At 36.1% G+C, this 27,107-nt stretch overlaps 1 protein-coding gene across 1 annotated transcript in view; it reads right to left on the reverse strand.

The window, feature by feature from the left end:
* Positions 1 to 27,107, reverse strand: part of LOC111867122 (cadherin-89D) — a 220,428-nt gene that overhangs the window by 16,027 nt on the left and 177,294 nt on the right. Inside the window, exons 5-15 of the mRNA XM_023856657.2 lie at positions 25,095 to 25,250; positions 21,904 to 22,012; positions 20,947 to 21,149; positions 18,959 to 19,087; positions 15,286 to 15,678; positions 11,909 to 12,226; positions 11,288 to 11,549; positions 7,981 to 8,139; positions 5,605 to 5,776; positions 2,827 to 3,109; positions 1,548 to 1,842 (exon numbers count right to left, since the gene is read on the reverse strand). Of these exons, the coding sequence (XP_023712425.1) occupies positions 1,548 to 1,842; positions 2,827 to 3,109; positions 5,605 to 5,776; positions 7,981 to 8,139; positions 11,288 to 11,549; positions 11,909 to 12,226; positions 15,286 to 15,678; positions 18,959 to 19,087; positions 20,947 to 21,149; positions 21,904 to 22,012; positions 25,095 to 25,250 (2,479 nt within the window). The remainder of the gene's footprint in view (positions 1 to 1,547; positions 1,843 to 2,826; positions 3,110 to 5,604; positions 5,777 to 7,980; positions 8,140 to 11,287; positions 11,550 to 11,908; positions 12,227 to 15,285; positions 15,679 to 18,958; positions 19,088 to 20,946; positions 21,150 to 21,903; positions 22,013 to 25,094; positions 25,251 to 27,107) is intronic.

Genomic DNA, 27,107 nt, shown 5'->3' on the forward strand with positions numbered 1-27,107 from the left:
TTTCGTCCTCAGACGGCCATCATCAGGTGTATAACACTCACGTCGCTGTCACACTGCACCCAGCTCAAAATTTAACATCTAAAACACTCTCCCTGTCATTATCAACTTCCAATCCGTTGATAGCTGTCTGGCTCGTAGATTATTTCACACACGTTAATTTTACTTCATTGTAATGGCACCATAATAAAATCTTTAGTTCTAATTTTAAAACTTTTAATTCTTTCTCCAAATTTTAAAATTTTAAATTATTAGGGTTAATCGCCCTATGTTTAAAGTGCTGCAGCGGCTAGTTCTTGTTTCCACACTGTATAGTTGTTATCCTGTGTAGTCTTTCTGTGTGCGTGCCGCTGCTATTCTTTATTACGTAATAAAGAATAATAAGCTATCAACGGATTGGAAGTTGATAATGACAGGGAGAGTGTTTTAGATGTTAAATTTTGAGCTGGGTGCAGTGTGACAGCGACGTGACTGTTATACACCTGATAATGGCCGTCTGAGGACGAAACATGTAGTGTGGGGAAGCAAGATCAAAGACACAAAATATATTGTTTGCACTTGAGACAGAGTTTATATCATTTAACTTACTTACTTACTTACTTACTTACTTACTTACTCATGGAGCTGAGCCCTTCTTGAGGAGCCGCCAATTCTGCAGCTATTCAAGAATTTTCCAGCATTTTATAAAATCCGAAGGTTCATTACCATATTCACAAGAGCCCTACACTGGTCCTTATCCTGAGCCAGATCAATCTAATACATACCATCCCATCCTATCTCTATAAGTTCTATTCTAATTTTGACCACCCACCTACGCCTTGGTCTTTCCTGTGGTCTCTTTCCTCCTGGCTTTCCCACCTATATCCTATATGCATTCCTTGTCTCCCCCATTCATGCTACATGACTTGCTCACCACATCCTCCTTCACTTTATCATTCTAATTATACTTGGAAAAGAGTACAAGTTATGAAGCTCCTCATTATGCAGTAAAGAATAAAACTGCATATAAAGCAATAATATATTTGTTGCTATGCTCCTGCACAGATATTTCTTCCTTATGGGTCCAGCTACCCTTTCAAAAACCGGGACTGTGAACTCATTATTTTCAAAACAGAAACTGAAGGTTACAGGTGATAAATGATCAAGAATCCCTCCTGTATACACTCTTCAAAGCTTCATTACACTACACCTAAAATTTATCTTCATCTGAAGGACAAAATGGTATTTTGGTACACAGTGGCAACAGCCAGTCAATTGACAAGATTGGCACTGACATGGTAAGTTTCAACCCATCTGGTGATGAGACTAGCAACAAATATGTACTCTTTCAAATAAGTAATTTCCTCTTGGCACATTGAACATGAGGTACTCATGTCTTTAACGAACTTCATGATTCTTGCAACATCTCATAACAAAGTACTGATTTTAGTGTTAATGTCTGAGCCATTGGACATGTCCAGTCTGCAGCTAGCCAATTAAGTTACGTTTACTCCAAAGGCATGGAGTCATTCTTAAGATTTGAGCATTTATGCTCATACACAGGATCTTACCCTTGTCCCTGGCTACAATTCTCAACATATATAGTGCTTTCTCCTCTCGATCCAGTAGCAGTCCTTTAACAAACACTCGTCCAGAAGCCTGATCGACAGTGAACAATTCACTGCCTTCTCCATGAAGTGTGAATGTGAATTGTGCATGATGTCCAACATCTGCATCTGTAGCACGTATCAGGTGATTGAGTGTGACTTCAGTACCTCCTGGAGAATTCTCTTCAACGTGACCCTCATAAGTGGGACGCTCAAACACGGGGGCATTGTCATTCTCATCTTCAACTATGACATTCACCTGCATGTAAAGTAGCAATAGTTTTACATATATACATAGCACTATGTCTTATATACCAAAGTATGCATAACATTCACTACATTTACTTACATACCATGATCAGCTTTCCTAGAATTTGGATTTTGTCTAATGTAGAATATGGAGACAGTACAACAGCACAGTTTGACCAAGCAGCCACCTGAAGCAGCACCATTTTAGGGGCAACACATTTTAAGACCACCCCCTATTTTTGAGATTTGGGCTAACTGTGAAATGTACTGCTTTCTGGGATACGCTATACTCTGATAGACATTCATCACTGTTTCAGAGAGATATCAGTGAACTTCTTCCAGAGTATATATACTGTCACATTTCAGATGACAGTATTCTTTGGCCTCAATTTTCCTTTTGATGAAAATTAAATTGTAACTAATTTCTGCTGCTACTGAATTCATATAGTGACCATTAATTATGGGTCATGTAAACAAGTTATGCAACAGTGCAAATAAAACTCTTGGCCTCCATTTTCTTTTTGATTAAAATCAAATTGTAACTAATTTCTGCTGCTAATGAATTCATAAAGTGACCATAAATTATGAGCCATGTAAACAAGTTCTGCAACAATGCAAATAAAACTCTATAAGAATTATGGCTGATGAGAATTTTGATCAGAATCTGGAAATTATGATGTCAAATATGATGATGTTTTGAGAAACCTGATACACTTTCAACTGAGGAGGATAGATACATAATTTCTCATCACCCAGACAGCACTCATGTCCACAGTGACCCTGTCTCTATCTGCTGAAAATCTAATTAAAACTTTTATAGAAGCAAAATCCAAGAAAATATGACATCAGAACTCTAAATTAAATGCATATCCTTCACTCTGTGATAATGTCTATGGACTACAGAGTCATTTTCTCATGCAAATTCTTGCACAGTAATTCACTTTTTGTTCTAGAATTTATGAATAAGCTTGACATGGCATTTCTATGTATTCACCTGATACACTCCAGCACCTCGTATCAATCCTCGACTATTTTCGGTAATTAAAGTGAGTCGATAGATGTCTCTCTCTTCACGATCCAGTCCATGTTGGGTATAAATTGTACCATCTTGTGATACTGCAAATCGGTCAGTTACATCTTGTTGATTTGCAATAATAAAATGTAATGATTTCCAGCGACTCACATCAGATGAATTCTGTTCTTTGCTCTGGTTCAACAACTGTCCCACCAGGGCCCCAGACAAATTCTCTCGGACTCGAAATTCAATGGGTGGTCCCCTTAAAGTAGCAAAAAAGAAGGACGTATAAATGACAAACAATTTCAGCATTAATCTCGAGAGCTTTGTCTCTCATTCCTTCTTTTGCACAGAGTCACCGTTTTATTCAGACTTAAGATATAAAATTTGGTCCATAGTCCAAGCTTCAATATCAGTAAATTCTGATCAGCAGTATGCATGTATTTACAATGGAAGAACCAGCACTGGACGTCATGAGGTAACCAGTTCTCCTCTTAATATGACCATAATATATTCAGTTTATTTTACCTGAAGTCAACTGGCTTTTGAAACACATAATGGCTCCAGAACAATGTTTATGAAGGGTACAGTTGCTCGAAGGATATGCAATTCTTATTTCATCTAAACTGATAGAAACATGGCAGTCGTTTTTCCACATATGGTGATTCTAAAGATTTACCATTCTCATTACCAATATTTATAGTAGGTCTGGAGGAACATATGCTAGCTACATCTGAATAACATTGGTCTGTTTATAATTGGAACTGTCATTTTCACTGTTGTTTCTACTCAGCCTGAATAGAATGCAAGAAGGCAAAGGCTTAAGGCAAAAGCAGGACAGAGAACTGGTGATAGGTGTTTACATTTTTATGAATGAAGAAGGTAACAGTGGCAAGGTGATTAAATTTAATCAGATAAAAACGTGTTTCTGGAGCTACTGGTTTGTTCTGAAATACTCTAAAATGCATTTTAAAAGAGTATGAACGACACTCCTTTTCAACTTTGTCTTAGAATATGCCTTTAAGAAGGTCCAGGGAAATCAGGTGGGACTGAAATTGAACAGGACACATCAGCTGTTGGCCTATGCTGATGATGTGAATCTACTGGGTGATAATGTAGATACCATAAAGAAAAACACACAAACTTTAACTGACACAAGTAAAGAGGTTGGTCTAGAAGTAAACACTAAGAAAACTAAGTATAGGTTGAAGAAAGCAGTCTTCTGGGATGTGGCACCATGTAGATGTGGTGTTAACCGACGTTTCAAGGAACGTATCACCTCCATCTTCAGGGTAGAAGTAAAAATAAGAAAATCCGCAAGCAAAGAGACAGTGAGAGCAGGTGCAGCTGTCTTGTCACCAAAATGCAGGGCAAAATCATGATATAAAGATTGGAAACAGATGTTTTGAAAATGTGGCACAATTCAGATATTTGGGACAACGATAACAGAGCGAAACCTGATTCAGGAGGAAATTAAGAAGAGATTGAACTCTGGTAAAGTTTGCTACCATTCAGTCCAGAAACTTTTGTCTTCTTCTCTTCTGTCCAAAAACATAAAAATTAGAATATACAAAACTATACTTTGCCTGTGGTTCTGTATGGGTGTGAAACTTGGTCTCTGACATTAAGGGAGGAACATAGACTGAGGGTGTTTGAAAACAGGGTGTTGAGGAGGATATTTGGACCGAAGAGGGATGAACTGGCAGGAGGTTGGAGAAAACTGTATAATGAGGAGCTTCATAACTTGTACTCTTCTCCAAGTATAATTAGAATGATCAAGTCAAGGAGAATGAGGTGGGCAGGGCATGTAGCACGAATGGGGGAGACGAGAAATGTGTGTAGGATATTGGTGGGAAAGCCAGAAGGAAAGATATCACTGGGAAGACCAAGGAGTAGGTGGGTGGACAATATTAAAATGGATTTTAGAGAGATAGGATGGGGTGGTATTGACTGGACTGATCTGGCTCAGGATAGGGATCAGTGGACAGCTCTTTTGAACATTGTAATGAATCTTCGGGTTCCTTAAAATGCTGGGAAATTCTTGAGTAGCTGCAGAATTGGCGGCTCCTCCAGAAGGGCTCAGCTCCATGAGTAAGCAAGTAAGTAAGTATGAACATCATAAAGAAGCATGGAAATAATTCAGCACACTTCACAAAAAATGACCAAAAAGGAAATTTAAAACTGACACAGATGATTTTGACAGATGTGTAATTCAAAGAGCAATTAACGAATTTCACACTATACTTGCAAAAAGTGAACAACCTATTTTAACATTGTTGTTAACAATACCCAAGAAAAATATTAATTTTTGTGGCATAAAATTGGCTCTTTAAAAAACACTTAGAGATTTAGGCTTCAGGTGGAGGAAATCGGAGGTTAACTGAAAATTTATCATCAAAAATATGATATTCTTGTAGCAAAACTGACATACATATAAGGCATTACAGAAGTGAAGGGTGCCTTATCATCTACATGGAACAAACATACATTGACTCCTCACACACACAAAAGAACATATGTGAGGAAATGGTACAAATGCAGGTCTATTTGCACCCATCCCCAAAGGACATCAATCGTCACTGTGCATGCTGGCAGTGAAACAGCTTTTATTCCATATATTCTGTTATCGTTCACATCAGGGACAAAATTTGGACATAATCATCATGAAATTAGCTCTGATGACTATCAAAGATGACTGAAAATGAGGTTAATTCCAAACATTCTGCAAAATTTAGTATTAATAATCTAGATTCTTACTTGGTGCCTATTACTCTTTCATCATCAACCACGTGGATCGACACATTTGTTACCAGTGTCAGGTCTTGTCCATCTGTTACAACAGCTTCAAAATCATACAAAGGCTGTTCAAACTTGGAAATGTTATCCACCACTGTGATGGTTCCTGATCGCTCCTCCACAGCAAAGGGAACTGCAACATATTACATGCAAATGATCTATAAAGCTTCCCCTTGCCTTGCTTCACGAGTGTGAGCATGCTTGGAGACCACAACAACCCATAACAGAAATATATTTTTTCCTGAAGAATGTGCATTTTACAATGTACTAGGCAATCCAACAATATGAAGCAGGAATTTCATTTTAGTATTATTTATGTACTTAATTACAAATATCAAATAAATAATGCTGTATAATTGCTACTATTCTGGAAATCATACAGTCACTAATAAATAGGGAAAATGCAGAACCTTTTAACGTTAACTTAACCTTTAAGCCTAATTGTACAATTACTCTGTTCCTGGACACTATCCATCATTCTGTTTATATTTGAAATACACAATCTTTCAGAGACTGGATTCTATCTCCGACTTTAGGTGGAACCTACTCAGTTGGACCTATTCAATAGAGCTGGTACCTATCTTCGGACCAATAACTCACATCACGTGGTCATAGACTTTTAAATCTTATAATGGGAAATCTTCAATTTTTTGCATTCTGTTGTATTTTGTATTAAGCTATCAGAAAAATTATATTTTAACTTTTAAGACCATCAACACAGCTTGGGTTGTCCAATGATTCTATTTAAAAATCCACTGCAAGTTCTGACATTCTTCTAAGTAATTTTCACGTGGCACAGTATCAGTCAAAAACGTTAAATAGTGTTTCTTCTTGCTCCGTTTTCCACTTTATTGAACATGAACCCATTGTTCTATAAATTTACATTAATCTTTCTGTCCCATTGACAATTAAAACGATGCAAGAGAAATGTAAAGTTATGGAACACTGGATCCACGTTCAATAAGGTAGAAAACAGAGCAAAAAATTTCACTAATTAAAACTTCCAAAATTTTACCACCTGTAGATGCCCTAAAAATAAAGATCATATCATGTAGTGGATGTTTAAATAAAAATATCAGTCACCACAAAGTTTTGCTGATTGCCTTAAAAAGTAAAACGTAATTTTACGGATGGCTTAATGGTGGTATATATAGTTGCCAGTGTGCTTTAAAGGGCTAAGTCCTAGTGACAAGACATTTTCAGGAATTTGTGATGAACATGCTCTTGATGTTGCTGATGGATCCACATAACAAATATTTATAACAAAATTGCTTCCTGTATTTGAACCTGAATTACTGGTAACTTCCTTTCTTCGGGATGCAAAATTGATCTCTTGAATCAGACTCCTGAGACAAGATGATATCCTTTTCATTCAACATCCAGGTACCCCTATGACCACTTTCCAAATATCCTAATATTCATATTCAGGTTGGTATTCTCTGAATTTTGAAGAAACTTCCTATTTACTCATATATTGATCAGCAGCTTTTACTTGTCAACATAAATGAATATGCAAATAAACAAATATGAAAAGAGAACATTCCTAGCTATGTGATCAGCCAAATGTAGGGTCAAAGATGAAGCCCCAAACTTAGAGACTGAGGATGTGGTAATATGCTGCCTGGACATGAATATCACACATTGCAGGCGACAGTGATAAATGATTATTGAACATGATGCCCCATGATGAGAAGACTGCATGTAACAGCCTGGGCTATGGCACAGCCTCATGTGAACAAGCACTCACTGATGATTTAAGTGTCCATTATAAAAAAAAAAATAGGAGACTATCTGAATTAATTATGACCTAACTAAACCAGAGGGATTGTATGGAGACATTCCAATGATGCTATAGTGAATATTCCTAGATTCCACTGGATGATGAAGTGATGGGAAGGTGTTGCAGGTCTCCTTGATCAACATCTTCTAAAATTTTCTTTCCTTCTTTATATATTTTTTCTGCATCCTCACTTTCCATAGTTTCCTTCCTTTCCATTTGGCACATTTAATCTGTTGAAAATTGTATTAGAGATATCTGGAAATGATACAGTTACAGAAAATATTTACAAAATTTGATATGAGTGCAAGGTGAGCCATGTGTTTCTTCCATAATTGGAATCTCACCTTCAGAGGCCGCATTCTATTTTAAAAAATGAAGCTCTGATGATAAAATTACCACAATATAACTGTTTCTATAGTACAGGAGAAAGCATTAATCCTTTGCAGCCTGCTTCACCATATCTGAAAGTTAAGGTTATGTTTGATAAAGTTCATTTTGCACATCTTATTTTAATGCAGTTTCATTTCTAGTACATGTTCAAACTTTGTAACCCTTACCACCATCATGATAACTATGAAGCAAGTCAAATCCAATGTGAGTTTTTTCAACAGCATCTGTTACACGGATTTGACCAACACTGGTTCCCACGCCAACATTACCACCAACCCAGAATTCGTAAGGGGCACCAACAAAATCTGGCACTTCATCACCTTTGCCTAGAACAACAGTTATAGTTGGCATGCACTGTAATGATTTAAAGCATAGATACACAAATTTTCAGAGTGTATTGTTTATTTATTTATTATTAGAGATATACCTTTAATTTTTGTATTATACTAGCAAGTATGGTAGTATGTTATGTTAGTAGGCAACTGCCAAATATGAATAATAATCAGCAATTCTATATACTTCTGTGGTGGTGACCAAACGTACTGCATACTCACGATTATCTGCACATGGGTTTTCTGGTTTGCAGCTCACTTGCACACATCTTAGTGGATTATAACCTACAGAGTGCCTATTAAGTAACTTAGTCCAACGCTTGTCTGTATGTACATAAAAATAATTTTAGAAATTCTAGATGGGTTTTCATGAAATTTGATATTGGATAACTGTGTAAGAAATTCTTGTGCCATGTTAAATTTAATTGGGATTAGACAATTTTAACAGCAACTTTGCACATAGTTATACTGGCAGTTCTGTGCATATTTGTAATGTAGCTTGGTAAATGTTTGCAACAAACATGGTAGAGAAAAAATAAATACACATTTTGCATTCAATATAATATTTTGCAAATCTTTCGGATATTGAGATAATTGGGTTGGACACAATGAGTCCATTTACATATTTGTACAGTAAAAGTATCTTAGATTAAATGTATTGCCATGTGTATTAGTGACTAGATGCAGGATTGCCTCAGTGAGTCAATTTATTGAATGTTCACCAGGTGTAATTATAACACTTCATAACTACAAAAAATGATGACACTCTAAAGGTTACAGATTTCACTTCTAACTTCTGACTTCTTCTTCTGATTTCTCTGTCTGTTTTCTGTCTCAGACTTCTCACTCGAACTTCTGTGTCTGACATATACCTTCAGCCAAACAAATATGTGATTTTCGTTAAATAATGCTGAAAGAAATCATCTCTTACATGAAAAATTCTTAAATGTCTGTTAAAAGTATATTAATTTTGGAATTACTGGGTTTCAGGATTTATATTGTTGCATACAGAAAACTCTTGATACTTTTGTACACAGTTTCAAGTCTGTAAAGTTTATAGTTTTTAGAAAATATATCTTAATATGATGGATTAACACTGGAGAGATGGGGCTTAACACTTCCCCTTAAAATTCTTTCGCATCTAAGTTCTACTGATTAGATTCATGTTACAAATAATGTTATGTTAACCTCTTTTACTGGAATTTTAAATCTTAATTTTTGAGGAAAAATGGTATCCCTTGCAAGAAATATCAGTGTATATTATATAATCCAGCCTTTGTATATCCAGCTGTCATCAATGAGTATGAGAATGTGAATCTCTAGATATATAAGTTGTTCCATGGCGTAAATTTTGACAATAAATACAAATAAGCAACAAATGCTAGAAAAACTGCATAACAGAAAATATAATGGTTGGCATAAACAGTGCAGAAGACTATCGAAATGCCAACAAGACATGCTACAAGCGAAAATAAAATATTTAGCATCTATAGAAAACCAAATCTGTGGAAGCTTAGCCCATGTCTTAGGCAGCTACTCTTTAATTGACAAGAGAATTAATCAACCCCAAAAAATAATAGAGAGAAACAGACAGATGTGAAAACAGGAAAAATTAAGCACACTCCTTTCTGACAGCTGCTCGTAAGTCATATGTGATGTGTGCACTGCACAGAAACAATTATGTAGTGTCCAGATATCTTTGTGCTAATAATTTGAGAGATAGAATTGTTCTCCTTATTTGTCTTTTCTAAGTGCTTGTTCTGTTTAGAGGCTACCTGTCTCTTCTCATATAACTATCTGCATCCTGTAAGTATGGGGAAGATAATCATAGTTTTGTTCATCTAATGCAACATTTGAAATTATCTCAACAAAAATAAAATTACAAATTTTGGAAAATTCAGATATGGAGGCAGCTAATTTCTGATCAGTTGTAGATGTTTTTTGCAGAGATCTTCCACTAGCACAGCATGAGTTTGTGATGAACAGATGCACAGAAATAAGACCTCTTGAAAGGTATAGATACTCATAAAAATATTAAAATTATTCATAATTATACAAGGCCAGAATTTATACTGTGGACTCAGATAGCTCCTGACAGGGGCCAGTGGTGAGCTTGTGAGTATATGACAAACAACTGTGTTGCATAGAAGGTATGAAATTCCTTGAATAGCTGAGAAGGTGCTAGCATCTCAAGAACTCTGTTCCATGTAATTACTTAGCTATTTAAACTTTTGAAACATGAAGTTTATCTATATAATATTTAGAACATCAGTTTCTACCATACACAAAATAAACTATGTTGCCATCACAGAGACAAGCTGTTTAATGCTATCTAGTGAAATAATTGTGGTTTATTCTGAGGATCATACAAAACTCACTAATACACTTTCTATGTGTAAAGTGCGAGGTTAAGTAATGTGAAAGCAGATGATACTACTTTTCTCTAAAAGGTTAATACAGTTTCTACTGATAACAAAACTTATGGCTTCTATATATGAATGGTATTACTCATGTCATAAATTGTTATCTTCTGAAAAAGTATGGAAGCTTATGAAAATGGAAGTAGAGTAGAAAGAAAAACAATTTAGAATATTTGACATTTTCCCGACAGCGACTATGAAGTGTAGTTCTCTCTTTTGGAATATCAGACTGTGTAGTCCAGTGGATGTCAACTGACATTTTGGAGGGACACACCACATTCACCTTCAGGATTGGCTTATTCTCTGACTCTGAAGAGAGGGATGATATGTTCCTCTGAAATGTTGATTCACTTTCAGGGGAATATATGGTATCGTATTCTAGCAGATGGTACTCTTCACAGAAATCTCTGCTCTTACTTTTCACCCTGGTGAAAGTAGAATTTGTTTTTCATCCCCAGAATGGAGCTGTTAGCATACAGTATGTATGATTCTATAGTACAACACACAAATGTGAAATGACAAACCATATTTTGTGGAGACAACTGATTTTAAATATTGTGACGATCATGTAACATATAAACTTATAAAACCATATGTATAACCATAAATTGTATACTCCATAGGAAGATGATTATAACAAAACCCTGATAGTAGAAATAACATAGATGTACCTGTATGATATTCAAAGGAAGTTAACACTATGCAATGAAATGTGAAGGTACCTTTGCTTCCTGCTTTCAGCACATCAATGGTTACAACTGCCAATGAGTACCTCCTCTCACTTGGATTAGCTGGCTGATCTGATGCTTCAATAAACAAAGCATGGCGTCCCTCACCCAGAGGGGAATCAATAACAAGCACCTGACCATTCTGGGCATCCACAGTAAATGGCAATGGACTCATACTTGATGACCCATTGCTTGAGCGTTGCAGATCATATAACACCATTCCATTTCGACCAAGATCAGGATCTGTAGCTTTTACCTGTATGCAACAGCAGAATTTGAAACACAATTTCAGACAAAAGAAAAGACTCTGAAAGGTTTCCTTTGGATGCAAGAAAAGAATATAATCTTACATCAGTAAACAAACTTTATCTAATTCTGCCACTGTTCAATCACATTTTCTTAGCTATGATATAAACAAGGTAATATTCACCACTGTGACGACCTCAAATCCTGCAAGGTAATGATATCACCTACATCTTTTGCTATTCTGTATGCCTATTTTAACTTGTTTCCTTTTCCAAATCAAGGGACAGCAATCATATGAAGATACTGCTTTCACTCTATGGAAGATATGTATAGAAAGAATTAAAGATAGCACATTTTGAACACACCTACCTGCCCAATAACATCCCCAACGCGAGCATCACTTTCTGCAGTGAACTCATATAAGTTGCTGGGCATGAAGATTGGGTTATTATCATTTGCATCAAGCACTGTGACCTCTACAGTAACTGACGCTTCTGAGCTACTATTGTCTGGCTTCTTCACTACACTAGGAACCTTCTCCTTTGCATAGACTCTCATTCCTAAAGAAGGCTGCTTTTCTCTGTCCAGCATACTTTGGTCTCTAACAGTCAGCCACCCTGTCCGAGCATCAATTATGAAGGCCTGACTGGGGTCATCAAGTTGGTATGTGAATTCCCCATTGTCTCCCTGCCAGAAGAAAAAAATGTGATGACATCAGAGTTGCTGCTTGTATATAATTCACACCAAAGATATCCTGTACATTACTTATATGGGTTATTTATTTATCTCTATTTTTCATAGTTTCTGTATTTACTAATTTCTCAGCAGCCATAATATTCAAGCAGGACACATTTCATTGCTTGTATTGACTAATGTACATGAAGTCTGTCTTGCAGTCACAGGTATAGCTCTCAATCTCACATGAGGAATATGTTCAAATATTTATTTTATCTCTCTCTTGAAGATTAAATGAAATTGTATACACATTAATGTAATATTTTAATACCTTCTTCATACTGTAAACTCTCAAGCAGGTACACTGCTCATTCATCCATTCATTCATTCATTCATCCACCCATTTCCTTTAATTTCCATATATCCATACAGGTAACAAACCTTGGACGTGAAAATGGTCCCATTGAAAATAGATATATCAAGATACATATACAAAATTACACAAGTCACATAATCAAAATCACTTATATTAATCGATTAACATAAATAATAATATAAAGTAAAATATTTAATAAGACAATTTAAAAATAACTTACTATAAAACTTGAATTAATACAATTTTATTTAAATTACCTATATTAACCGAATTAAATGCATTACAAATTTACACACTTATAACCAATTATATTATGATGTGGATGGTGCAACAGGAAGTAGGGGTCATGTGAACTTTACGGTCTTGCGAGTGACATCACATACCCTCACTCCTTCCATCATTACACAACGTTCGGCAAATATCCCCTCCTCTGCGGTGATGTAACAGAAGAGCAACTGCCGCTGATACAGTAACAGACCAGTCAACACTCCGTCCCCCACCCCCACAGTGAGGTAACAGAACTTCCCACTGTGACATAACAAGGGGACACCGCTGGTAAAACGAGGCAACAGGGAACGGTATAAAGAGCCAGCTGGGCAGTTTGTGAGCAGAGTGTGTGTGATCAGGAGTGGCACACTGTGGATTGTGAAGTTGCCAAGTCGGTTGCACTCTAGCATTCACTGGAGTGAGTTGAAGTCCATTGTTATTGAGTGTATCGAGTGAATAGCAGTGACTACAGCAGAAGATGTAATTGCAATGCTGCCGATGGCAGTAACTGGTAAATTGTGAATTGTGTAAATGTGAGAGCGAGTGTTCAATAAATTCGCTAGATCCAAAATGGTGTGAAGTTATTTGTCACATGATACAACCAACATGTGACAATATTGATAATATTCATTCATGGAATAAAAAGAATGATGATATAAAAACCTCTTCAATGCAGATTTAAAACTTCTCACATCAATAGCCAACATTTTTTTGTTTGAGGAAGATGATTAAAAACTTTAATACCTGATATGTAAGCACCTTTATTGTATTTTGTTAGGTTAACTGCAGGTAAACATAAATTACTGAGGACTCTAGTTTCATATTTGTGAATCTCATTGTTAAAATTAAATAAATGTTTATTATTAATTGTGTACAAAAGGTACGAATGTATGTAACATGCTATTTTTACTCATTGTAATGAGCATCAATGCAACATGCCTAGCATCCATAGTTTTTCAGTATTTTTTAGTGTTTCTTGACTGCTGTCCAAGATATCTCTCATTCTTGGTCATACAGCTAGACCATCACCAGTTAATATAACTGGTGAATAAGCGGCTTTTGATGGACTTCCCTTTTCCTTTCATGCATTGTAATAACAAACAATAATATGTTCATCTTCACTGAAAGGAAGCAAATTGTAATTTTTTTGTGTTTACATTAATGAATTTTTTTACTTACTGTGCATAAATGGAAGTTTAGACCTGTTCTGTATTTCTTAGTTCATGTAACAAATCAGATGAACAAACTATAATAAAACTTTTTCAGGAAGAATCAGATAAAGAGGCCACAGTAAGAAATTAATCTGACTACAAATAAAGGAAATTATTACCAAACATGATCATGAAAATTAATCTTTGCAAGACTACCTAACAAGTTTAGAGATACCTGCCATATTAGCAATTCAGAAGATGAAAATTCTCTGAACAGTGAATGTGCCAGTGAAAGGAATGAAATTAGTCTAAGGATTAAAAATAATTTTGTTACAGCTCAAAACCCAAAATATTGAAACCTTTTACAATGGGAACCAGAGGAAGAATTTCTACATTTTTCTAAACACCTGATATAACTTTGTTAGTTTGCATGCTGAAACACAAATATAAGTATGCATAGGGAGAGCAAACAAGTAGCAGCTAAATATCTGAGCAACAAGATGCATAAGTTATCATCCACTTATAATATTTTGGGTGCTTATGTAGGTCATATGTTGATAAATCATGAAGTAACCATTGTGCTAATGTTTAATAAAGCAATATTTTATGTACATTCATGAGTTACTCTATAAACCCATAGCACACACAAAACATGCCACAACTCTGAGTAAAACTTTTTCAATGAGTGCACACTCAAGGAATTAATAAGCCTCAGTCTCCAGAAGAATTCTCACTAATCAATGCAGGATTCTAGAATTCTGCTTGAAACTAACTATATAATTTATTTTCAGAAAGACAACATTAGCTTGAGAAAGAGGAAGCAGGTTGGAGCCATTATAGGTTTATGTACAGTAGAGTGTTCACTATGTACATGCATTAAAGTTATGTGGGTGTAGGCCCTATAAAACAAGAGTCATGTAGAAAAATTAATAAATCAAAATAAAGTAACAATTACTGAAACAGCAAAATTATCTTACTGAACCCTCTTCAGAACCTGTAAAACCAAATCTACAACAAGGTAATCTGATTTTTTAAAGTCCAACTGCGTTTTTCTTCTCATTTATGCCTTGTTCTTCCAAATGAGAGATCTTCATGTGTCTACGTATCTGTTTAAATATTGCTTACATGCCTTATAACAGGCAGATAAAATGTAATGGTACATAAATGACAATTCTGTAAACACATATGTAATATATATATGAAAGCAAGTAGTAAAATTTATACAGTTAACAGTTTTAAGTACCACAATTTTAATGAAGGTTATTTACTTTTCTTACCTGGTCTTTATCTGCAGCCATAACCTGAAGGACGCTGAACCCATTTGGAAGATTTTCCACAATGCTAATGTTATAAAGGTCCACCTCAAACTCGGGTAAATTGTCATTGAGATCCAGTAACTCCACTTCAACCCGGGCAAGCCCTGTTTTCAAGGGATTGTCAACCTGAGAAGCTTGGAGCTGGAGGACAAACATATTTCCTGGCAGTGTTCTCTCCTTGTCCAAGTCCAATTCCTGCTCCAGAAACAATGAGCCATTGTGTCTGTCCACAGCAAACAAATGGCGATCATTGCCAGATATTATATCGTAGTGAACTGGTGCATCTAATGCTACATCCTGGTCATATGCATGTATAGGAGGGCTGAATTTCAACTCCTGATGTATTTTCTTACCCTGAAAAGAAATAAAAGAAACAGCTCTTATATATCCTGCTACAGTTTATGTATATAGTGTATATGCAATCAGACTTCAGTGCAACTTCACAGATTACTAGTTGAATTATCATCACTCCTTCATGTAAATTCACGACAAGTTGTGGCTACAAAAGGCCATTATCAGGTGTATATATGGTGATTTCAGCTGCTGCTATGACAGCCACACAGGCAATTTTGACGGAATTGGCTGCAAGGATTGAAAAAGTGGGGCATGCAGTCTTCACTGAAATGTGATAAAATGTAGGCAATTTTGACGGAATTGGCTGCAAGGATTGAAAAAGTGGGGCATGCAGTCTTCACTGAAATGTGATAAAATGTATCCTAATATAAGAAAATAATTTATGGTGTTAATAAAAATGAAAATTGTTGAAAATGTATTACAGGAAAAAGAAGAATAGGAAAAGAATTTGCCCTTATTCACAGCGATAAAACTTTTTGCAAAAGTTATATTCAGTATGTAACACTCTCATTTAGTATAGATACTCTCCAACTATAATTTTGTAGTGTCATACAACACCTAAATGTCAAGTGAAGTCACACTGCTTTCACTTACACAACTGCAAAGGTAATTTTATACAGGACATTCGGGTACAGGCAACATTACCATACTTCCTCCCAATCCTGTCACCTGCCACGTTGAAGTATAATGCATGCTAGTGTCTCGTCTCTGAATTGATGGGCTGTTGCAACTGTGTATGTAAATATCATTTCCCCTACAGATATCACACTATTGCACATAAACACTGAGTCTAATTTGATGGAGCTTGAAAGACATAAAACATGCATTATTATTATCTTTCAATTGTGCTCTTCCAATTCTGTTTGGAATAAAAAAAATTCAGTTTTTATGCAAAATTGGCTGGCCCAGCAAGTCCTGATTTTGTATCATAACACTGAATGTGATACACTGAATCAGTTCCACAGTCTTTCCCATGACATGGTATGAGGAGGGGGCAACATTTTATAATTTATTTTTGATAACAAATAAACCAGCTGACTAGAGCTAATATAAAATGTTTGTTCTCACTTCATGATCTATTATTCCCTCATATTACAAATCATATTTCTAATTCTTCTGTTTCATGGAGGAGAAGAGAATTATTTGTCACAAGTTTGGTTGCCTCCATGTTCAATACACTTTCAGTCTCACTCCCATCTGGTTAGTTAAGCATTTTGCACTTCAGTTTAGGGGTTTTTCTGGAATGTATCTGTTGCAAGTACTTCCCATTCATTGTTTCATCAATATAATTCACAAAATGGACTCTAGTCTTAATTCTATACAAGGCTGTAACAAAGCACAGAACAGACTGTGCCACAAATGGCTACATATGGACAGCTGAATTAAAGCCACAGGCTGGGCAGCTGTACACTAGTGGTTAATTCTCACAGGCATGTAGAATCTGAGAGAATAATGAGATCCTTGGTTGCTGGAATATGTTCAATGTCACTATGGAATACAAGGCAAGGAGAAGGAATAACGCACTTATGGGGTTAGTACAAAGAAACTATGATCTGGTCATCACATCATTGAACTAAACCTATGTAGCGCAAGGTATGTGGCCAGGGAAAATTTTAACTACTAAAATTCTTAAATTCAATGGCTAGATGAGTAACTTCAATTCAAGAGAGAATAGGCCAGAGGACCTGATGCTTGAATAATAATAATAATAATAATAATAATAATAATAACAACAACAACAATAATAACAACAACAACAACAACAGTTTATAAAATGAAAAAGAAAATGAATCTGAACCAACAGTAAAAGGATATGAAATCTTAACTAACACTGTGGCAGCAGAATGCGAAGTTTCACTGCCACCAACACTAAAATACTGCTCCATCACTGCAGTCACTCCTCAGCTAATATCATTCACCTCTAGTCTCCACACCCTAGCTCGTGAACCCTTTCAAGAAAAACTCCAAATATAATTGTATCTATCTTACTTGACTGGGCCACGTCATAGCTCAAGAGGTTAATCGCTGGCTTCCCACCACGGCAGCCCGGGTTTGATCAAGGGTCTGGTCAAATGGGATTTGTGGTGGACAAAGTGGCACTGGGCCGGGTTTTCTCTGAGTACTTCGGTTTCCCCTGCCAATCTTCATTTCACCAAATTCTCCATCATCATAAGCGCGTGGGAAAGGCTACAAAAGGCCAGTCAATGGCCGCCGTGCTGAGTGGACCCAGTTGGACTCCACCCCCTACTAAGCTAATTTAAAAAAAAAATCTTACATTACCCCTGGGTCAACCACTGCACATAATCCTTAGCCAATTTCATCCCCTTCCAAACCTCATGGTGTACAATACTCAGACCCAGTAATTCTGAAGACTGCTGATGCATCTCCACTAACCCACATGTCTTCATTGCATATTGCTTAATTAATTATGCAAAGAGACAAATTTTGCATTTTTTATCTCATCTATATAAATAGCATCGGAATTAACGGAGACTGAATTAGGAAATTAATTTCTAAATCTCTATGACCATTTTTAAGTCTTCCAATTGTGTGTTCTTGACAAAGTTTGAATCCCACTTGGAACAAAGCAAGCACCCCCTTATACAAGCCTCCTGCGACCTGACAAATTATCAGATAGATTCATATACAAGCCCTCTGGGTTATGCCAACTTGCTGTCCCATATGTAGGTACCAGCCTTTTGGAGGAACATTAATGGAGACCTGAAGGAAAATTCTAAGATACTAAAATGGGTTTTAAAGAAACAATGTGGGAATGTATGGAATGGATTAATTTAATTCAGGTAGGAACCAATGGAAGGATTTTGTGGACATGGTAATGAACATTCATTTGCCTTAAAGTACAGGTATTTTCTTGGATAAGTAAGCATCTGTTCCATGGAGCTGGTCAACTGGATGCACTGCCTCTATTTTTCCATTTCAGAATACAGAAGGTGATGGCAATATGTTTCTATGTAACACTGCTACCCATACTCGAGAGTATAAGGTATCATAAATCGGTAGACCATTGCATGAATCTTCACTGGCATAAGAACCTCAAATCTTGCATAATAAATTAATATCTGAATGGTGTTGACTGTGCCAGGTGGATACTGAATGAAAATCTGTTTGAAGAGGATAAAACACAAAATCTTAAAAAATTCATGCTGTCAACTTTTTCCTCTTGTAAGTGTTCTTGACACACTAAAAGTAGGAAACCTTATGTGGAGGTCATATCTGTTCACCTGCCATATCTTATAGCTTTGCAGACATTTTTACTCACAGAGAGGGGATAGAATTCAGTAACTTGTGTTCTGTACACGTCTTGAGTGAACTTCGGGCTGAGATCATCATTATCGAGGATTGACACTTGCATACTTGTAGTAGAGTTCCTTGGTGGGGAGCCTCTGTCCTGTGGATAGAAAATTCACTTATTGGTCGAAACTTGATGCAATGCCCTTCCTGTGTTATTCCCAGAGAGAGATTCAATGACCAAAAAAAAAAATACAATTGCTCATTCTGTGCCGTACAGTACAATTTTCCATTTAATTAAAAAAACTAGGAAAGCATGGAGGGGAATAAACAATAGTATTATTTGAAAATTACTGATTTTGGGCTTTCATGGTGGTTAGCTGTTGATGTTAATTCTTCTCCCCAGTTCTTAAGGCGTGAGGCTATGGACAATGGTGCTGATGTTTCAGAGTTATATGTCATCTCCCGTCTCATGCTTGACGTATGTGAGTCACTGTATACATATATAACATTCTGTTGTTTTGAAAAGGAGCAATGCAAGGCAACAATAACTACTCAATTCACTCTTCTACACTTCCTTTACAGAACGTCAGAATGCCATGAAAGTAGAGAGTGGCCTACCAACTTAGACACTTTGACCTCTGCAATATCGACACCATCGCCCACAGCCACACAGTGTAAGAACCAAAGAAAAGAATTAAGACAAATATTTACAAACTGCTTCCCCATACTGGAAAAACCTGCAGTAAGGATAGGATTTGTTCTTGGAAATTCATGCAAATCGAGAAATTCCAACACACAAATTAAATTTTTCTGTTGACCATTGCATTATAAGTGGAGAACTGCACTTATAAAATTGTCTTCAGTCCAGTGTAATAAAAGGGACCCCCTAACACCAGTCAGAAGTAACATCCGGTACACATATATTTTAAATAAGTGAAATGCACTGCATAATCTAAAGCAAGATGGGAATAGTAACCAAGCCCTCCACCTCCCAGCATCATATTGAAACAAACATACAGGCTAGTCGATAGCCATGCCATCTCCAGCTCATGTGCAAAAGTGTTCTGTATTTCTTACCAAAAGATTATTTCTTAAAATAAATAATTTTGCTGAATTTGTCATTGTTTTGTATTTTCCGTTAAAAAGTTAATATATATCTCAAATTTCATTAAGGTTGAATTTATAGTTGGTATTATGCATTTTACATTAATGTTTCATAATTTCCACTGGACAAAATCCTGTCACAAGGATGTTGGTGAAGTGTGGATGCAATATACTTCAGTACAAAAAGTGCAACTCCTAAAAATAATTTTGTAAATGTTCTTCACCTGTACCATTACTGCATACTGCAATAATAGAGCATGTGACAGCATAGGTTGCATTCTGCAGGTCTGCTAAGAAGTTGGCAACAAAATATCATAGATAAAGTTTCAAGATAGTACGGTAGCTAACTCTCTTGCCTTAGGTGAACCCAGCTTCATGGGAGGAGTGTCTTACCACTTGAGCTGGCACTTCAAGAAAACTGAATGTACAACATTTTGAGTGAACTTGATTTCAGGTTTCTTATGCAGAGAGTGAAGAGGCAATATTGTGTTGGGTACAAATTGATACATGATTATTAGGAATGGTGGAAGATTTCTGTGTTCTGGGATGTGACGCCATACAGTCTAGTAGATTGTTATCATTGTTTTATAGGAATCTACTGCCTCCTTTTCACGGTAGAAAAGTAAATCTAATTTCAAAAAGTGGCAGAGGCATGAGGCGATGTAGCCTGAACTGAGGTCTTGAGTGAAAGAGTGGAAAAATGGAAAGAACATGGGCCCACAGAGGGATTATTTTCCATATGCAGAGTTACCAGGGGAAGTAATAACTCTGCGGGAACTGATGGATGAAGAAGAGGTGTCAATAGATTGAATTGCCAGACTGCATGGCATCATATCTCAGAAGACAATAGGCTTCATAGTCACCTCTGTCAGCACTACAAAACCCGCATACATTCAGAGACTTTTCAATTACCGATGCCATGAGTGTCAGCATGAAATTCCTGTCACCTGCGTCATAGTCCAGGGGATGTCTGAGCACCAAAACTGCACGGTGACTGCTCTCCAAGGCAAACTTTCCTTTATCGTTTCCATCAACAATTGAATACTGTATATCAGAGTTTGGAGTATTTGGCTTATCATGGTCAATAGCGTGGATTCCACGGAAGACAGTCAGACCTATGGTAAAAAGGTATAAGTAGTTAGCCACATAGATTATATGATAAGCTTGAAGAAAAAATTTAATTTAGACAGGCATAGCTTCATTTGTTTGTTTGCTTTGTGTTTGTTGTATTTTGTTCTATTTCTTGTTTTCTTGTCATTTCTTAACATGTAAGATTAGCATGCTTATGAAAATAAATGCTTTCCTACAGTTACATGAATACAAATAAAACTTTGTGTTGCTTTGCGCTAATGTATAAAGGTTAATAAAGTCAAAGGAGATCAATGTGTAAACAGTAATATAACTATGAATTAGTAAATGTTAGGATATGAAACCAGACAGAAGTTTAACAGGAAAGTCAGTTTGGTTTTTCTTATCTGACTTTAATAAATTCTGCTACCTATATCCAAAATTAGGTATGGAAACCATCCTCAACTTTGCACACAATAAAAAATCTTTATCTTTCCTAACCATGGAGTCAGTAAACACTTTTCATCACTTCTTTTTTTCTAATGAAAAAGTCACTGAAACTTCTGCATTGCCTCTTATCCTAATCACATAATCATTAAAACATTTTCACCAACTCATATCTTAATCAAAAATATATACACATGCTCATTCCCTAGTAACCTGAATAGCACACCCTGATCCTCTGGCTCCTCCAGTCACATTCACCTAGATTAGAGCAACTACAGTGTTTGATAAAAATCGAAAAACATCGACATTCTAAATGCCTTATTCCTGAAAGCAGAAGCTATGTATGATACTTACCAGTTGGTGTTAACTCATCCACGGTCACATGATACGGGGCATTGATGAACTGAGGAGCATGGTCATTTATGTCCTCAACATATACTGTCACAGATAGATAAGATGATATCTGGAAGCATATGGACAAGCTTTTATATATCTGTGTGGATGAGACCACAGTTATAACTGTTTAATTAAAGTGTATACTATACTTATATTAGGACCTCTTACAAAAACAACCCTATGACTTGTTTGGTAAATAAATTTAAAATTGTCAGATAATACACTAATTAAAATGTAAAAATAACAGGTAAAGCTATCTCTGCACAAGGCCTAGGAGACCCATAGTGTTGTAAGGAGCTGAAGCTCCCACATTTTCTAGACAATCAACTCAAATATGGCTGTGAGGTAACCAGTGTTACGCGCCTGCTGCTGCTTACCCACAGGAAGATTTCTGGTACTCAATTCTGTTGGTGCTTGAGTTGACCCTAGGGCCATAGTGTGGCTGGAAGAGTTAGGTCCATTGAAAGACTCAATGACCTCATCGGGAATCGAACCCATGATCTTCCTGCTTGTAGAATAGTGCCTCAAGCAACTATGCCACTGCATGCCCCCTCACAAATTCAAATTTACAGCCTACATTAAATAAAATGCTTGAAGATTCATCAGATAGTGACACAGATATTTACATTTTCAGTAGAACATAACAAGGATTCTCTTCTCAACATACAGTGGGAACCAAAACTGCATACTGGAGGTCTTGTTGAACACACAAGGCTTTTATTCCATAAGACGGCCTTCTTGAAGTATGATATAAAATTGAAGGTGTTTTAGAAGAGCAATAATCAAATGAAGACGTGTAAAACTTCAAAGCTGTAATAACACTGTCATATAAATAAAATTAACTACTATATTTATGGTGTAAATATATATATATATAATCCTCAATTGAAGAGAATTAACAGTACGTTCATTTTTTATTAGTTCAACAATCTTCTGTATATTACCTCTATAATCACTAATATTACCAACTCAAACATTTTTCTGGAGTATTGCTACTGCCTCCCTAATGCTGAGAATTCTGAGCCATTTTCAAGCAATTATTTTACAGCTTTACACCATAATGTTACAGCTGTTTCTCCCTTTAAAATGGTAGGCAAAAATACACCATAAAAGTACTTCATATTTACCATCACCAATGATAATGTAAAAATGATTCATTTCCGAACTCTGTCCCTTTGCATTTTACAGGGACAATATTAGGCAACTCTGCTGGCATGTGAACACACAAAACAGATACTACAGCAGAATGAACCCAATCATTGTGTGTACAGTTCCACTCCATGATGTAAAAGTTGGCATTTGGTGCACCTGAGTGCAAGAAGGTTGATATGTCCTATGACTTATGGAGGCACAATAAATTCTGAGGTATATGTGTGGAAGATACTGCAAGTGGACTGGCTGCTCTAGTCTCATTATCCCCAAAGCTAGCCGAGCAAGTAAAGTGAGGAACCCATGAAGTACTCCAGCACACATACCAAAAGAAAACCATCTTTTACATTACTGATAATAAATGGTACATTCTTTTGTGGAGATTTTAAATACTTTCCATCCTACTTGATGTGAGAACTATATTTAAACAATTAAAGGGCTGATGCTGTCTGGAAATGAGCAATGAGTTCTGTGGCTGCTCTGTAGCCTTCCACTCTAACCATGAGTTTGGTTTTAAGACACCAAAGTATAAAGCCCTTTGTGAATTAATAACTAAATTTAACTTGCAAATGACAGCCTGCAAGTCAACTTCTATGATTTTATTAATGGAAACACAGATTTTTAAAAATCTGAATATTGCAGTTCTGTTACTTTTTCCAGCAGTGTTCACTTATGTTTCTTATGTATGAGTGAATGACTATTACTATTTCAGATCTATGGTCTTCATAGTTACTGCATGAGCCTGACTTCACGTGAAGTTTACAAAGCATCTGTATCCATCTACAACGATACATTGTGTCACAACACAAAAGACACAGATGGGAAAATACCAAAATACATTATTTGAGTGCCCTGATGTCTTTGTAGGTAGAAAACTGCAAAACAAGAAGATGCACAAGCTCAAATTCAGTGATGTAATAAATATTAAACACTACCATCAGAAACACCATATCCTAATTTGGAATGAGGTGTTAGTATAGTGGTGTACAGCACTTCCTTCTTTTTATTTAAACTAATATTTTAATGATGTAAATTGGTAAATATTAATTGGTAACATGTAATTAACTATGCATTTATTTTATAACATTTACCATACATTAAAAATTAATGAACAAAACAATGACAGAAGTACAGCAGTTTCCTCAACTATAATTTTAAACACTTTATGATGACCATAAGAGTCAAGATATGTAGTGAAAACTTAAGAATTTAAGTTATATAATGTGCAAAAGTTTTAAGTGAATAACATTTAATAAGTTTTATAGAAAGATGTGTTGCACTTGAGACAGTGGAACCAGTAACATTTGATACTAAGCGAAGTGCCACAGGATGCTACAAAATAACACCATAAATTTACTCTCCTAGTGCACAGATATCTCGTCCTACAGAAATATTTCAATCATTCTTTGTATTTCACGTTTCTGAAACAACTTACTGCTTTAGCACATATTCAACCTATATTAGTTTCTTTTTCGTTTAGAATTCAGTCTCATACCATTCACTGTAAACTGATAACAATACTAAAATTAGAACAAAAGTGCACTTAGAAAACAATTATTTTGCATTTGTCTCAATTTTTATTTAAAAAGAAATTAGTCAAATGTACCTAACCCAGGTAACTTGAAAATTTCTGAAGGTATAACTACATTTATACCAATATCCTGAACAGAGAAAATAAGAGATGGTGCTGTTTAGAAGCACAAAGATGAACCGTGAAATGCTGACTCCAGAATACCTTCAACTGTTGCTTATTTCTACAATCATCTGTTCCTGTTGATAAGTACTACAAGCTTTGATGATCACTAAATACAGAACACAAGAATTAGCCTTTTATAAGATAAGGGAAAAGATTAGAATAAAAATTGCTGCACTGATTTAGGCTGTGTGTGTTGCCAATTTGACTATAAATTCACCACCATAACTGTTGACATCCATGAGTGAGAGGGACAGAGGAAATAAGCATGCCATATGTTTATTGGTCATAGGGCTTGAAAGCTTACCTTGTCTTCGCCATCATTATAGTCACAAACAAGTCTGAATTTGAGTACATTCTGCGGACTCTCACTGTCCACCAGGTCCTCAAGAGACTGGGCTAATATCACAGACACTACCTCGCTGCTCACATCCTGGTACTTGAAGTAGCTCACATCTTCCACCTGTGAGTAAAGCAAAAGTTAAAAGGGTGAGTAATTTTGACTTATTTTAATTGCATTTAATTGATTCTGTTATCAATCTATTTGTCCACACTGACAACCATGAACTCATATCACTGTTAATATTCTCTTGAAAATGTATTTTTTTTTTGTCTTAGACCATTTTTAAGTGGCTACATTTATAAGTGTGATGTTCTGACATCTTTGGTCAAAACAGTATTACTGTACCTGTATATTTAAGACATAATTCAATATTTACCAAAGCATCTCAGTATTGTTGGTTGGTTATTTAATGACACCATCATTATGAAGATTATACAATGGCAGAGCAGCCAATAGGAACAGGCTATGAGCTGGATGACCAGGGTAGGTTCGGTGGGGATCTGTTTTTCTCTCCTCTGTTGCATGAAGACTGGCTCTGGGGCCCACCAATCCTCCTATTCAGTCGATAAGGGGAGTGTTTTCTCTGGTGGTAAAGCAGACAGGACGTGAAGCTGACCACGCGATTTCATCTAGTGTTGTAGTTAGGAATGCACAGAGTTCTACCCACACCCTCCGATGTGTCTTTACAGCGAAGTGCTTCAATAAGACAGGGAACAATTTCATATTATCTCTACTTCACCACTGTTAATTAAAATACCATAAAGCCAATGATAATGTAATCAGTTAATAATTTTACAAATTCGACCATCTATGCAACAGGATGCAAAAAATAAAAATAACATAATCAGTTATATTAGTAGGAAGTGTGTGATACTCAATATGCACTGACCACTTTACCTCTGGGGAAAGAGGACCTGGTAGGAGGGTGGGTAGACCCCAGAGAAAATTTGAATGCTCTGGAGAGATAAGAATATTTTGTCTTTGGAATCAAATACCAAATTTGCAGCTGTCTATCCATCATACTTATATAGATGGTGAAAATATTTCTTGATCTTATGGTTCATCACTACATTCACACTGAGCAGGTTGACTCAGATGGAAAACGTTTCCGTCCTGTTGAGGTTTGGATCTCAGTTGGTATGCTGAATATCTTAACTCAGGTCCTTTGTGATTCTCCCCTGTCCTTCCAAGCGATTTCATTTACCCCAAGCTAGTTAACCCAGTTCCACCTTCTACAGTGTATGTCTCTAAGACCCACCTTAACATTATCCCTTTACCTTTTTATGGTCTGTTTAACGATGTTGTCAGCAACTCAGACTCTGTACCATAAAATGATGGGAATATTATTGAATAATGAATTGGGAAGGACATGGAAGGAAGGAGTCATAACTATCAAGGTACTTCACCAGAACAAGCCTGAAGTGACTCGGGTAAACCATGAAAGTCTCAGTCCAGATCTCCTGTGTCCAGGAGATTTAAACCAGGCACCACTTGAAAACATGTTAGAAGTATAACACATGAACAGGCTTGATCAGTTTAACTTTATCACCCCAGCTATACAGGTATTTATATTATTCACATTGTCTCTTCAACATCAATTTCCTAATCAAAATTTCATAAATACTCAGTAGGGATTTAGTAGGTAGTAGATGCTGTCAGTCTTCTGGTCCACTGTCTAAAAACATAAATTGAGAATATATGAAACTATTATTTAAAATTTTCTTGGCAGGACTAGGGAAAAGCATGAAACACCTCAGTTAGGGCATGTCCAGGATATAGAACGAGTACCCACCGAATACAAGTCTTAAGTACATCTCTAGAACAACCTGTTCTGAGTGAACTGCTCACTGTTTCATCTCGGCCTACCCCATACATACATGTGTAGTCGTTATGATGTAGCACACAGTATGAAGCTCTTTTCCTGTCCCATTACGTTATGCTGTAACATAGAGATACCGCTCAAATCGTCTAGTGGTC

Source organism: Cryptotermes secundus, unplaced genomic scaffold (assembly GCF_002891405.2).
Source record: "Cryptotermes secundus unplaced genomic scaffold, Csec_1.0 scaffold334, whole genome shotgun sequence".
Classification (NCBI taxonomy): Eukaryota; Metazoa; Arthropoda; class Insecta; order Blattodea; family Kalotermitidae; genus Cryptotermes; species Cryptotermes secundus.